Genomic DNA, 14106 nt, shown 5'->3' on the forward strand with positions numbered 1-14106 from the left:
ACTTACTGCACTCCTGATTCCACTTTGGCTTAAATTGCATAATCTAAAAACATTTGTTTTTAGATATGGGGCCCTAATTGTCACACATTTTACTCCTCAACAACACTAATTCAGTGGCTACCAGGTTCCAATATGAAAACAATGCTAGTTCTCACAAGAATCCATGAGTGAAAATGAAAAATGAAGACAAGATGCAAAGAGAATCATTATTTTTGTCTGTGAGGATAAAAAAAGGTGCAGGTGAATGAGTTCATGTCTCACTTAGATCAGATTTGAGAAACAGGGAGGATAGTTAGTATGAGACGAAGCTGGGCTGCAGCCATGGCGATTTGGCCGGGCGCAGACATCTGGCCTGATTCGACTTCCCACAGCCTCCCTCCAAACATTTCAGGTCCTCTGGTAAATCAGGAGCACTACAGCTGCACTGTGCATGACAGCAAGAAATCTGTTGTTTTGCTGAACGCTCGAGTCAACTAAATTCTTGGATGGTGGGCCTCCTCGTCTAAAGGCTGTAGTCACGCAGTCCTCTGTCAGGTCGGTGGGCTGCCAAACTGTGGTCCAGTAGATAGCACGGGGTCCTCAGCAGAAAGGGGAATGATTCGATTATGGTGTTGTTGCACGCTGTACTTTTTAGCATTCAAAAAAAATCAAGAATGTAAACAGTTTCTTACAACATAATTCTTCTCAGGTGGAGTTCATTTAGACATGGGAGTGTTTAAAGGGGCAATACGCCCATTTTATACATCAAGATAATTTTGGAAGATGCAAATATTTTGTCCATCCAATTAATATAATGGTAAATAAATAATACAGACACATTGCAGTCTAATGAACTGAACTAGGGCTGGGCAATATATAAATATTATATCAATATCGAGATATGAGACTAGATATTGTCTTAGATTTTGAAAATCATAATATCAGGATATGGCATAAGGGTTGTCTTTTTCTGGTTTTAAAGGCTGCATTACAGTAAATTAATGCAATTTTCTTCACTTACCAGACTGTTCTAGTTGTTTTATTATTTGCCTTTACCCACTTTGTCATTATATCCACATTATTGATGATTATTTATCTAAAATCTAATTGTGAAAACATTTTGTTAAAGCAACAATTGTCAAGCCTAACAATATCATCGCAATATCGACATTGAGGTATTTGGTCAGGAATATCGTGATATCTGATTTTCTCCATATCGCCCAGCTGTAAACCGAACATTATAACCTTCATGAAGATATAATTCATTGCAGGACTGTTGTATTAGGTGTGCATTGTGAGTGTACGGGGAAGTCTGCTATTGGAAGTGTATAGCCTACAGCTTGGGTATGATGAACCTCTATGAACTTACTACCAACTTTTAACTGTATTTAGAAGGAATTTATTTCAATAGAATACATTTGAAAATATTTTAGCTAGACATTGTTTGACCTTTATTTCATTTTTTGGAGCATGGTTATGTGCTAAAATAAGTATAGGCACTGTTTGCCTATAACAGCTTGCAGCAGAAAGGTTATATAGTGGCGTCACTGTGCCTCATGGTAATAAAAAAAAAAAAGAGTTTAATTCCTATAAATTCCCTATATGAAGACCTGGGGTTAGCACTTGCATCATTATAAAACGTATAATAGGATTCCAACAGTGCTTTGTCGCGAGGGCAGAACGGTAGTCGTCTTGGATCTCAGGTTTCAGGCGAGGGGCCTCCTCTTCTTGAATGAGGCCGATTTACGTGGAGGTGGCGCGGGGGGGAGGAGGAGGAGGAGGAGGAGGAGGAGGAGAGCAGGAGCCTGCAGGAATCAGAGACCTTTTCTTTTGTCCTCTCGTTCTCGGGACCCCGACACATGGGGTCAACGCGGGCTGAATGGGTTCCTACTGAAAAGACTGCCTCGGACTCGGACGCACGCAGACGCCGATGAGAGCGCGCGCTAATTAGGAAAACCTGGTCGAGCAATTAACACCGAGGACAGAAGCCGCGCAGAAGGTGGGTGTTTGGCAGCAATAGAAGTTTGTTAAGATAAGTTGTAGTTTCTTTCTCCAAGTGATTTTTAAACCTCGGTTGAGTTGTTTTGTCGTCCGGCTGCTGGGTTTTACAAGGAAGGGTTTCAAGTCTCAATTTGTGGGTTCCACGTAACAAGTTTTGAAGTGCGCGTGCCGGAGAGCGGTGAGTCCTTACGTCTTTTTTTTTTTTCTCGTCCGTTTAAACCTCAAAGGAGAACATGTAAACATGTAACACGTTATAGAAGTCACTTTTGTTCGACTCAAAATGTCATGAGTTCATATAGAGTTCGATAAAACTGCCCAAAAAAAAGGGCTTTTTTTTTTTTTTTTTTGACACCATATGAGATTAACAACTGCCACATCGGAATGGCTAGCCTAAATTAAGTCACACCACAGACTTTAGCATTACAGCGATTTTCCTTTGTTTTCTTTTAACGAGTAGCCCGGTTCTCCTACTAATAATAGTGGTTTGGACTTTCCAAACTAATCGGGTCTCTGACTCTTTTGAAATGATGGCTTCATCTTCCAATTCACCGGAATTTTGTTTCCCCACTGAAGCTTGGCAGAACTTTCTTTTCCTCCAGGAATGCCACAATTTCCAAAACAATTCAGTCTGACTCAGCAAAGCGTGTTCATAGCCTTTCAACGGGTTCTGCTGAGGATCTTTTAAACCCCCCTTTTAACTCCTTTTTTTTTTTTTTTTAATGCTTATTTGCAACAGACAAAAAAAATGGATAAACTCCTGCTCCCATCTGGATGTATCGCAAAGTCCGAACCCGTTTTCTATCATAGTGACGCCACACAAGAGCAGTGATTTGACATTTGTAGGTGCTGTGTTCTTCTTCTCAGGCTCAATGGGAATTGCATGTGCCCTCTGTCTGCTCCCTGAACCCTAAAAATCCAGCTCTCTGCTTTTGGTTAGGCAGGAATGTTCGCTCGCCTTCGCTTTGTCCAGATCCTTTGCCCAAAAAAACTCTCCAACCCCCTCCATCTCCTCCTGCAGCACATTGACTCCTGAAGCAGAAAAGCCATTAAATCAGTTGAGCTGGGTTTAGCCCACATGAGCAAATAAGCTACTGTTTAAAAGCTGTCTTTGGTTAGCTGTTGGCGAGGGTGGCATTTCAACAAAAAAAAAAGTTGCGTTTACTTGAGCTAGGAAACCAGTTTGTCTTAGTCAAATATATATGTTTGGTGACTTTTTTTGTGTGTTTGTTTTCCTTTTGTGTCTTTATCTATTTAGAGAGAGATGGCAGTGAGGGCATTTAACAGTTTTAACAAGGGGTGCTGTAAAAGTTTCATCAGAGTACATTTGGCCTGTCTACTGTGGGAGGAGAGAGGGGCGTTAAACCTTTTCCGTTGGCCCTGCACCTCTGGAAACCTTTCATGGGCCCTCAGCAGGAGCTAAACTCATCTTTTGGGCCAGTAACACCTGCTGCACAGACTTTATCACAGTTGAACAACGGCTAAGAATCAAAAGTCTGAAATTACACAAACTTTTTTTGGCTCTCCTGCCAAGAGTCGGTAGACTGAAATCGTTTTAGTTCTTAGCAGACAGACACACACTAAGAAATATATAGCCTACCACCCAGGCTGTGATGTTTGTGACGTTTCATGTGATAGCCTACCTACAGAATTTGCATAGGTTAAATTTGTCCTTATACGGTGGAATTCAAAAGACATGGAAAGATGTTAACAAATGTACTGACACTGTGGACATTTGACTGACTTATTCAGAACTTTTTGGAGAATATCAAACAGTTTGACTGCAGTGGCTCCATGAATGAAGCAGCCGCTCATCAGTCTGTTTGATAGCAGGTCAAATACTGCATGTCTAACCTTTTGTGTTGGCAAGGGCAAGTAATATCCATTAAGTGTACAAGTTTGTTTAAAGTTTGATAAGACGGCCCAAACAGAGGTTGAACTGCTTCAGAGGTCAAATTCAAACGCCAGCCTTTTGCTTCTTATGTTTTTGGCAGCATGTTTTTATTTTTTTTTATTATTATACTGATATTAGACGTGCATTAGTGGTTAGGCTGCTGTGCATTCATAATGCTTTTCATTTCTCAAAAGATGCTTTTGGTCAGCGCGCACTATTTTTGCGTAACAGGTCGTGTCCTCAGAGCACAGTTTGAACCGGAGATGGCTGAATTAGCAACTCACAAAAAGGGTTTCGGCGGAGGAAACCAAACACGCTGGTAACTGGGACAGATTATGTTTTAAAGGGACAATCTGTCTCACTGAATGTCGAAAGGGCTCTCAAATTTTAGCACTGACTTTTTAGCTGTGAGAAACCAACGCATATGTGGGATTATATGCCTCTACTGAAACACCATGTCATTTAGGTGGGGTTTGTAATTGTATGGTGGGGTAAAACGGGCGTCACATCGCAGCTGTACTTGTTCCCATCTCAGGCTTTCTGTCAGGGTCACAAATCTGTCTGTTTTTTCAAACATTTAACCATTCCCACCACCAATAGTCAACATTTAGGCTACATGTAGGTACAGGGGATGGTTCTTAGGAGATAATGATCCCTGTAGTAAGAAATCTCACCCTTTTTTTTTTTTTTCTTTTTTGAAGCTTTAGTTCTGTATTTTAACTTTTAGATCTGCGAAGTGTTTTAAGGCCTTTTAATTTTCAATGTCTGGATCGTGCCAAGACAGGCCAACTTCTAACATGTTACCATAGCTTTGGTGTAGCTGGTGAGTCTTAACATGAAGGGTCTGTTCAGGCAAGTCAGCCTAACCACGCGAAGAAGGTGCCAGTGCGGAGAAGGGATTTCGCAAAGGAATAGATGAGTAACCTCTGCGAGGGAGGGCTCGAGTATGAGGAGACATGTCTACAGATGCTTGTAGCTAAAGCCTTGTCCTGTTCCAATGAGTCATGAAATGCTGGTTGTTTTCTTTGCTACACCCTGTTTTTCTTAAAGTGGAGAAGGCAGGTTCAAGGATCAAGATCCGAAAGGTTTTTAGGGGCTTTAGTTCGTTCCGCTCTGTTTGTGTTGGTGTTATTCAACTGAAGTCATTGTGACATTAATATCATTTAAACATGTTTTCTTGTGGCTTGTTTGGTTCAGGAATAGACCATCCAGATATTTAACCAAACTGACTCTAGATACCTTTTTAAAGTTTTGTGGTGTATTTGATGTGTAACATTCATTTTCAGTGCTAAAATAGACTTCAAGATGACCTTTTCAGTTCATTTTTGAGAACCAAACCTAATCTTATTTTTTATTTTTTTTTTCTCCCAATTAACCTCCAAAAAATGCTATTCAGACCTTTCTGTAAATGCGAACAAAGTGATCCACATTAAAGACACAATGCCTTATAATGGTTAGTGAACTGAAAAAGGACCAGCACTGCTAATAATAATGTCTCGGCCATGTTAAGGTATGAAGTTGTGGCTTTAAAGAATTTAAAGGGACGACTTCTGGCAATGTGGCAGGAAATAAATTCCTAACCCCATGCTCTGCTTTAGTATGATAATTCCTGCAGTCCAAAGCCACAGCAGGTCTCCTCACAGCTAGCTGCAACTTGCCAGCCAACACTTTGATGTTTGATTAAGCAGCTCAAGCTTAGCATGTCAAGGAGCTGTAAGAATGTGGGTTTACCACATCTCGCGACCAGGACTAGTGCTCTCTGACCAACAGGACTGATTCCCAGGTTGTCGTGTAGTGTCCGCATGGATACCTGCCTGTGGCTGTTTTTTATTTCTTAGCCCTGCACTAGAGGTCTACGTGAAATACTTGAATGCCAGTGTTTGCATTCTTGAATCGTGCGGTAGTGTGATGCATGTGTACACTTTTATTAATCCGGTGAAAAGTATTTGAGTAATGCCTCGAGGCTATTAAAGTTCATCGCTGAAAGTCCCATTTTCATTACGGAATAATAAGCGGATTATTTTCTTGATTTAATAATTTGGTCTTGTTTTGCCCAACCAACAGTCCAAGAGCTAGAGCTATTGAGTTGAACATTGCAGGAAACTAAGAAACTCGGCAAATATTCACATGCGAGGGGCTGGAAATTGCCAATAATTTTCTGTTGACTAAATGATGAATCAACTAATTGCTTCAGCTTTAATATCAAACTTGCTGCTTGTAGTTGCTTTTATTGTCAGTTCATTCTAGTCTGCACAGTGAGAGTAAAAGACCCTATGTTGGCAATGCAATGTGAGGCTACTGTGCCTTAGGTGGGTCAACAGAGTACAGCAGTACTAAATTGCTCATTACAATCCGTGTTCTGTCTGTTTTTTCCATCCAGAGCTCATTTAGCTCCCTGGTCACCTTAGCACCATGAGTTGGAGCTTCCTAACCCGTCTGCTGGATGAGATCTCCAACCACTCCACCTTCGTGGGGAAGATCTGGCTGACGGTGCTCATCATCTTCCGCATCGTGCTGACAGCCGTCGGCGGTGAAACCATCTACTACGATGAACAGAGTAAATTTATCTGCAACACGCAGCAGCCCGGGTGTGAGAACGTGTGCTACGACGCGTTTGCACCGCTCTCACATGTACGATTCTGGATCTTTCAGGTGAGCTGCAATTGTCGATGTATCTACAGTCATACTTTCAACTTTATGCCTCTGAATAGTTGAGTCTAGCAAAATGTGTCCCAACATGTACATGCTTTTGTCCAGGTGATCTTGATCACCACCCCCACCATTATGTACCTGGGCTTCGCCATGCACAAGATCGCTCGCATGGAGGACAACGAGTACCGGCCCGTCCGGAGCCCCAAGAAGAGGATGCCCATTGTCAGCCGCGGGGCAGTTCGAGATTACGAGGAAGCAGAGGACAATGGAGAGGAAGACCCCATGATAGCTGAAGAGATTGAACAAGACAAGCCCGACAAAGAAGAAAAAAGTACGTAGGAGATTTGAGCAGAAATATAGCAGTCGCAAGCAGTTTCAATATTCTATCCAGTATGTTTTACCCCCTTATCATGCTTGTCTATATGAAATTCTGACCAGTATGTTTTTATTTTCAAGACTCAGAGAAAAAGCATGACGGTCGTCGGCGGATCCTGCGTGACGGCCTGATGAAAGTCTACGTGTGCCAGCTGCTGTGGCGCTCCTCCTTCGAGGTGGCTTTCCTTTTCGGCCAGTACATCCTCTACGGCTTTGAGGTGATACCCTCCTACGTCTGCACTCGCTCTCCGTGCCCGCACACCGTGGACTGCTTTGTGTCCCGCCCCACGGAGAAGACCATTTTCCTGCTGGTGATGTACGTCGTGTCTTTCCTCTGCCTGCTCCTCACCCTCTTTGAAATCATCCATTTGGGCGTGGGTGGCATCCGCGACACCTTCCGCAAGCGGGCCATGCTCGGCTCACGTGCCCCCCTTCCGTCCTCCTCGCGTGCCATGCCCACAGCTCCGCCCGGATACCACGCCACCGTCAGGAAGGAGAAACTGAAAGGAGACCTGAGGGACTCACCAATGGCCGACTCCGGGCGGGAGAGTTTCGGGGACGAGGGGCCGTCGTCCAAAGAGCTGGAGCGGTTGAGGAGGCACCTGAAGCTGGCCCAGCAGCACCTGGACCTGGCCTACCAGGTCGATGAGGGAAGCCCTTCACGAAGCAACAGTCCCGAGGTCAACGCGGCTGCACAGACGGCCGCCGAGCAAAACCGCCTCAACTTTGCCCAGGAAAAGCAGGGGGAGGCAAGCGAGAAAGGTAATGAATACACTGCTAGAATATGCCTTTTTAACCGGTTCAAATTATTATTTCTAAGAATACATCTTTACAGGCAGTTTTTATATAGTACCATCTCCATTTGACACATCGCAACAGTCTTTATTGATTCCATTGCGACGACATTTTGAGACCATTGAACCAAGGAGTTCAACCTTTTTTGGTAAAGGAAGCAATAAGGCGATAATCCTTAAAGTGCCCATATTATGAAAAAATCACTTTTTCTGGGATTTGGGGTGTTATGTTGTGTCTCTGGTGCTTCCACACACATACAAACTTTGAAAAAAATCCATCCATGCTGTTTAGAATGAGATACGGTTTCTGAATGTGTCCTGCCTTCAGTCTCTGGGTGAGCTGTTCAAAATCGGCACGGCTTGTGACTTCACAAGCCGAAACGAGCAGGCTAACCGCAACCATTAGCTCGTAGCGTTAGCATGCTAATGCTAACGCTAGCATGCTACCTCGTTCTCAGTAGCAAAGCACTGCTACAACACACACAAGTTCACCATAATCTACAAAAGAACTACTTCCATGTGCGCCCTCATTTAGAAGTCTCCCAGCTAATCCTGCCTTGTAACTGACCAAAGTTGTAGAAACAGCCTTTCTTTTACTGTCTATGGAGCTAGCTAGCTGACATGATCTACATCTGAGCTACTGGGCATGTGCAGTGCAATCAAAGATAGTACAGAAGAAGAAAAGAGGTCTCACTCTGTAGCTAAAACAGAGACCAGCTGAAAAGAGGATCTGCAGCAGTGAGAGAGAGCGGTGCCGTACAACACAAATATGGTGTTTTTTGAAAATTAAACCATGTAAACCTATTCTGGTACAACCTTAACATACAATTATGAACCTGAAAATGAGCATAATATGGCTGCTTTAAGTGATTTATCCAAAAACAATCATCCACTAATTCATGCCTCTCACAAACTTTTCCATGTTTTTATAGAACTGAAAATGAAAAACGAGCCATTTAAAATAACCATTAGTTGTAGCCCTAAACTGTACGCTATATTTACTGGCATAACACCCAGAAGGAAAGTATTGCCAACGTATAAAAATAATTTTTGTGCAAGTAACTTTCTGAACTACGAATCGGTTTAAATCCATTGTTAAACTAATTGCAGATAATTTTCTGTCGATCGACAAAATGTTTTAGCTCCGTTGTGAGCGTAGCTACCTCCGATTTATTTAAAGCATGACCTCAAGTCAGCAAAACATGTTGCCCAAGAACCTTCTAAAAACAATCCAGGTTTCAAGTGAACAAACATGCTGACTATTCCTCTGTTTCATCTTGTCTTCTCCTAGGAATACATGCCTGAGCGTGCTTCCTGCCTCAAACGTCTGTTCTTCCATTCCCACTGGCCTTAAACACATGGAGGAAGCACATATCGGAGTGCAGTCAGACCACTGAGGGAGACCACAGCGTGTGTGCGTGTGTGCGTGTGTGCGTGTGTGCGTGTGTGCGTGTGTGTGTGTGTGTGTGTGTGTGTGTGTGCGTGCGTGCGTGTGAGAGATTTGCCTTTCAGTATTAGGGGTCAGTCAGAAAGGGGGGAAAAATGCTGACCAAGCTGTGTTGTGACAAATGGTTCATCTCCAGGACTCTAAACTTGAAAGCCTGCCACATCTCGAGTTTTTGCATGCTGACCTCCTTCCAAACCTTGACTGTGCCTTCGGCTAAAACCTTGTCTACACCCTGTTCTTTCGCCTACTCTTGTGTTTTTGTGGCCATGCAGTAATCCTCGTCCATTTCAGACCTTGTAAGGATTATCGAAAGCTTTAAAGTCCTCTGGCCAAGTGTACTTGTGTTGTCTCCCTCACAAAAGAGAGGCTCTCTACTTATGAAATGTCGCCGAATGTTGGTCTCACTTTGAGAATCTCAAAGAACACAGCCTTTGGTTATGTCATTTCTGGAGCGTGTGCAGCAACGAGGGCGGCTTAACCTGCGCTAGAGGAGTCCTGTTTAATTTAAACAGATTAATGTTAGGGATTATTGGTGTTTATCAGCCACAAGCCACACCATTTCAGAAATATTTGACAGAATTTTTAAGCCTGTATATTTACTCCAATCAGCCAAAATGTTTACCTGGGAAATGCTTGAATTCTTTAACGACAGGAAATGTTCCTAAGAATCATTTTTTTGTACAATCAATTCATTTAAAATACTCCATTTATTTTTACCAGTACCTAACTAGAATATTTACTTTTGTCTAGAAGGACGTTTTGGCATCACAAATGCCAGCTATTTCACACGTTCTTAGATGTCAGTAAATCCCTTCTTTCCTAAATGATGTACTATAAAAGAAAACATGATTCATCATTGCAGAAATTTAAAGAACAATTTTGACATTTTGTGGGGTTTTTTGCTAACAGCTGGAAACGTCTGTCTTCTGGGCTACCGTCAACAATGAAATTCTATCCTTTTTGAAATTTACATTCTTCTTTGGTGAGACACATTTTCCATCCTTGACATGCACCACTACCCCTCCGTTGTGCTGAAACACGGATGCTTTCATCTATCCTGGAAAAAAACACAACCCAGCTGAGGAAAGGATGACAGTTGGCTGCTGACGCACAACCCTGTGCCATGTAAACACGCATAATCTACAATTCATCATGAGACTTTTGATCAATAGCTTTCAGTGTTCATACAGAGGTCATACTTTTTCATAACCAGTCAGTTAGATTAATGATCTTCGGCTGAAATAATGAAACTACAGCTTGCCAAAGAGCTGTTTGATGCTGTATTTTTTTGTAATCATCTCACTTCCACTTTTGCTACTTACTGCAAGGTACGACATTTCATTTTGAATATGGTATTTCTTCAGTGGTTTCTACTTGTTTGTAGTTTTTGTAACTGTAGAGATTATTTTGTCTTCAGAGTAAATAAATATATTTGAACAGTATTGTATAGGCTTGCCTCTTTCTGTGGTAAAGTTGCAGCGCATACATTTTTGTGTAAATGGGCCAAAAGGTATGAATCAGGAGCTTAAACAATGAAATGTGTTGTGGAATTTACAGAACACGAGTTCCATGTTCAAATCAATTATTTAATATCACATATTGTAGTTAACAGCAGTCAGACTGTATATGAAGGTATTGATAAGTGATACAGTGGAAAAGTAGTATTACACTGCCCTCTAAAGGTCAGAATCACAACACCCCCAGTGCTTGGCCTTGCAGTATTTCTACTTACCGATTGTAGCTAAATAAGAGTATGTGATTAGCAAGTGGCATTTAAAAGCAGAGCTTTAAAGGTTCTATTCACACAAATTGGAACACTTTTTCTAACTTAGTCCAAGTTGTATCTGACGTTTTATGTGCTCAGATTTTAAAACACATTTTAAACATAACTGAGGTCATTTAAACATTGCATTTGAACAGCAGCACGTCACTCCAGAAACAATATCACTGTTACTCAGGATTTTCCAGACTTGCTGTAGACAGTTTTCATAGGGACTAATTCTTTGGTAGCAATTAGTTCAAATTAGGGGCAGAAATCTCAAAAACCTCAGCACATAAAACCAGAAATTACTGCTTTGCGAGACAGCATATAAGTAAACAATGAATGTCCTTTTGTAATTTGGGAGAACGGGCCCTTTGAAGCTGAAATGTTCAGATACAAGAACACTCTTCAGGTATAATGTTGGGCAAGGTCTCATACTTGAACGAGTACCAGCCGTCAGATGTTGTTGTGATCCTCAAGGACTTCATGGTCCCTGGGACCGGAGCGCAGCACTGTGTGATCCCCAGCGTGGCGGCGGGTCGATCCCAGGCTGAGCAGTTCCCGTGACAATAGTAGAAAGTCAGCAGCTTTGGATGGACGATCCAGTTGTCCCAGCCCAGCTCCTCGAAGCTGATTTTAATCTCTGCCCTGTGGCAGTCGTTGTGATGAGGTCTCTCCTGAGAGGGCCGCCGGAGTAGGTCGATAGCAGAAAGAGACCAGGGTATGGTTACTGGTGCATGGCGGGGGGAGCGGACAGGACCACGAGACTGAGTGTGGAGGTGAAGAAAGGGCGTCTTGTCTGGTTCGTTGGCGTGGCACTGGCAGGCTGGACAGCGGACCTGGAGCAGAAAAGGGCCCTCGCACAGTGAGGCTAGCAGGGTTTGATCCAGTTGGTAGGTGGTCCATCCATCCGAGCTCGTCTTTGATGGAGCCTCTGCTGCCCGAAGAAGCTGCTGCGCTGAAGTGAGAATGAACAGCTGGGCAGAGGAGTTGGCTGTGGCTCCTTCGCCTGCATAGAACCAGAAGTGGGCAGATGTGACTAGGGTCTTGTGGTTGTTCATGGAGGGCTGGAAGTAATATGTGAAGTGGCTGTTGGAGGTTCCTCCAGGAGCTGAGTCAGGTCTGGCACAGGATGAGTCTGCCAAAGTGATATAAGAGAGCAGTTAGCAACGTTTATTGCTTTTTTTAGTGGGCAATTTGGGACTTCCTCAGGGTCCTGCTGTTATCTAGAGGAGGCTCCAGTGTCTACGGATTCTTTCAGATAATACACAGCACTATACTTTTTAATGAGATTTACAAACAAATTATAATCGCCCATAAAATCTTGTTTTTGCTGAACTCTAGTGGTTTAACTTTTTACTCTGCTGCAGTTATGTACAGCTGTACTCTTATACTGTTAGGCCTATCTATGTCCAGGACACTGTGACATCACTGTTGGTTGTGACCACACATAGGTAAAACAGACTTTTGACCAGAGAGGGCCATGAAACTGTATTTCAGCCAGGCGTTAAGTTGCACATTTAACATAAACAATTGCATGTAGTGAGTTTACTGCAATATGAAATAATGTGATTTCATCATTAAGATAAGCAAAGCAATGGCTATGTGGAATATATGACAAATAAGTCCAGGCAGCGTGGTTCAAAGAAAGAACAAAAATCGAAATGTTCACGGAAGCACTTTGCTGCACTTTTAGAGAAGACCAAATATTTAAAATGTATTTTCACAAAAAATATGATAAATCGGTGCTATAATATATTTTGTCCATTATATTCTTTTGAAAATCTGGGTATGTATAATTTCAGTCTTTAAAAAAAGTCAGACTCTCCCACAGAAAACAAAATGCTTCCTATTATAGGACAAAAACACACTTTCCCTTTTGATTGAAGGAAGCTGTGCACATAGATAAGGGGAATATAGTTTTAGAGGTATTATTCAGGTAAAAAAAACAACAACAAAGCTTCTCACCAGAGCCGGGAAAGAGAATAATTTGAGATGTTTCTTTGGTCGGACTGCTTTGATGGTTGACCCACGCTGTCCTGCTTGTCCTGGGGGCCCTCCGGGGTGCATGCCTTGCTTCTGGCTGGGCCATGTCCCTATCAGGACCATGCACTAGAGGAGGCTCCTCCAGCCCGAGGCCCTCCAGAACCCGCTCTCTGAACCAGGACAACACCGCTTCCCGGGACAGCTCCTCTCCGCCGCAGGCTTGTGTCAGAACGTGGATCCACAGAGAGCCCAGGATAAAGAGAGCACAGGACACCATGGCTGTACTGTTCGACAACCACTTGACACTCTTGGGCGCAAAATACCTTCCACGCGTAACGACTAAAACAGAAGTCTGACGATTTGGACTGGTTCAGAGAAGCACAGAGTTTCTATAAAGATGCAGGTCCAATTAGCCTCAGAAAATGGAATCTCTCCTGTGACTTTCTTTATTCTCACACATATTAATCTGACTCTGCAGCTATCTTGGTCCGAGTTAAGTCTGCAAGCAAAAGCTATTTGTTGCCAACACATGAATGGAAGATAGCAAAGAATGGCCTTGACGGTTGGGATGTTGCATTATCTGTTTCTGTGGCTGTTTCACACAGCATCGAGGGAATGTGTCTGCATGTTTTATTTTCTCCTTTTGTGTCCTGCGGAGTTGCTTTTCATTGGCGTAGTTGACTTTTTGCTTGAACAAGGGTCAAGAAATCAGCCACTGTCACACACTGTACGTGGAAAGGTTATTTTTTACACTCTAGCTACTTTATAGCTAGTGTCAAGTCTTCAGAGCTATTTTGCTTTTACGTGAAAATGATAACATACTCTAAACTAAACTTTTACATGTCCCCATACTGTAGCCTTACGCAATCCTGATTATATAAATAACACATCTTCTGTTTTGTATGTGAATAATAATTGCTTACTGTAATTATACAAAAAAAAAAAAGTTTCACAGTAAAATAAAAGATATCTTTTATGTTTGTAGTTGTAAAGCAACCTTCTCAAGAGCCTCAAAACATCAATCTGTGCCCTTTATTGCAGAAATGTTTATTGTGCACACTTTGACTTCATTGTAGCGGGCATATCTAACACTGACACACACCTGATGTTTTCCCACCTAACAAAAAGTCTTTGTAAGGCAAACCTTCCTTCTTTATCTCACTGGCCTTGAATCCGTCTCAGAGAAATGTTTTTGTTGTGTGTTTCTGTGGGCCTACTA

At 42.5% G+C, this 14106-nt stretch overlaps 2 protein-coding genes across 4 annotated transcripts; one reads left to right on the forward strand and one right to left on the reverse strand.

Annotated features, from left to right (window-relative positions):
* Window positions 1-1691: 1691 nt before the first annotated feature.
* On the forward strand, window positions 1692-10199 carry LOC116044667 (gap junction gamma-1 protein-like). Of its 3 annotated transcripts, XR_004896606.1 has the most exons (6): window positions 1692-1978; window positions 6252-6523; window positions 6629-6854; window positions 6980-7660; window positions 8984-9102; window positions 9159-10199. XR_004896606.1 is itself a non-coding variant. In XM_031292072.2 (5 exons), the coding sequence occupies exons 2-5, from the start codon at window positions 6284-6286 to the stop codon at window positions 8995-8997; spliced, it is 1161 nt and encodes a 386-aa protein (XP_031147932.1). In that variant the 5' UTR covers window positions 1692-1978; window positions 6252-6283; the 3' UTR covers window positions 8998-9948. The 3 variants fall into 3 exon arrangements, 2 of the variants coding, with proteins under 2 accessions (XP_031147932.1, XP_031147933.1); XM_031292072.2 differs by having other exon boundaries at window positions 8984-9948; XM_031292073.2 differs by lacking the exon at window positions 1692-1978 and adding an exon at window positions 2024-2158 and having other exon boundaries at window positions 8984-9948.
* A 1050-nt stretch (window positions 10200-11249) lies between these two features.
* On the reverse strand, window positions 11250-13542 carry inha (inhibin subunit alpha). The gene is made up of 2 exons (XM_031292074.2): window positions 12870-13542; window positions 11250-12039 (listed from the first exon to the last, which is right to left on the reverse strand). The coding sequence occupies exons 1-2, from the start codon at window positions 13162-13164 to the stop codon at window positions 11291-11293; spliced, it is 1044 nt and encodes a 347-aa protein (XP_031147934.1). The 5' UTR covers window positions 13165-13542; the 3' UTR covers window positions 11250-11290.
* Between the last annotated feature and the right edge of the window lie 564 nt (window positions 13543-14106).

Source organism: Sander lucioperca, chromosome 24 (assembly GCF_008315115.2).
Source record: "Sander lucioperca isolate FBNREF2018 chromosome 24, SLUC_FBN_1.2, whole genome shotgun sequence".
Lineage (NCBI taxonomy): Eukaryota > Metazoa > Chordata > Actinopteri > Perciformes > Percidae > Sander > Sander lucioperca.

Bases quoted from the DNA above. Each gene is read 5' to 3' on its own strand.
- LOC116044667 (XM_031292072.2), top strand. From the start codon at position 6,284: ATGAGTTGGAGCTTCCTAACCCGTCTGCTGGATGAGATCTCCAACCAC. The intron at 6,524-6,628 runs GTGAGCTGCAAT...GCTTTTGTCCAG, and splicing joins TACGATTCTGGATCTTTCAG to GTGATCTTGATCACCACCCC. The intron at 6,855-6,979 runs GTACGTAGGAGA...TTTATTTTCAAG, and splicing joins GCCCGACAAAGAAGAAAAAA to ACTCAGAGAAAAAGCATGAC.
- inha (XM_031292074.2), bottom strand. From the start codon at position 13,164: ATGGTGTCCTGTGCTCTCTTTATCCTGGGCTCTCTGTGGATCCACGTT. The intron at 12,040-12,869 runs GTGAGAAGCTTT...TCACTTTGGCAG, and splicing joins TATTCTCTTTCCCGGCTCTG to ACTCATCCTGTGCCAGACCT.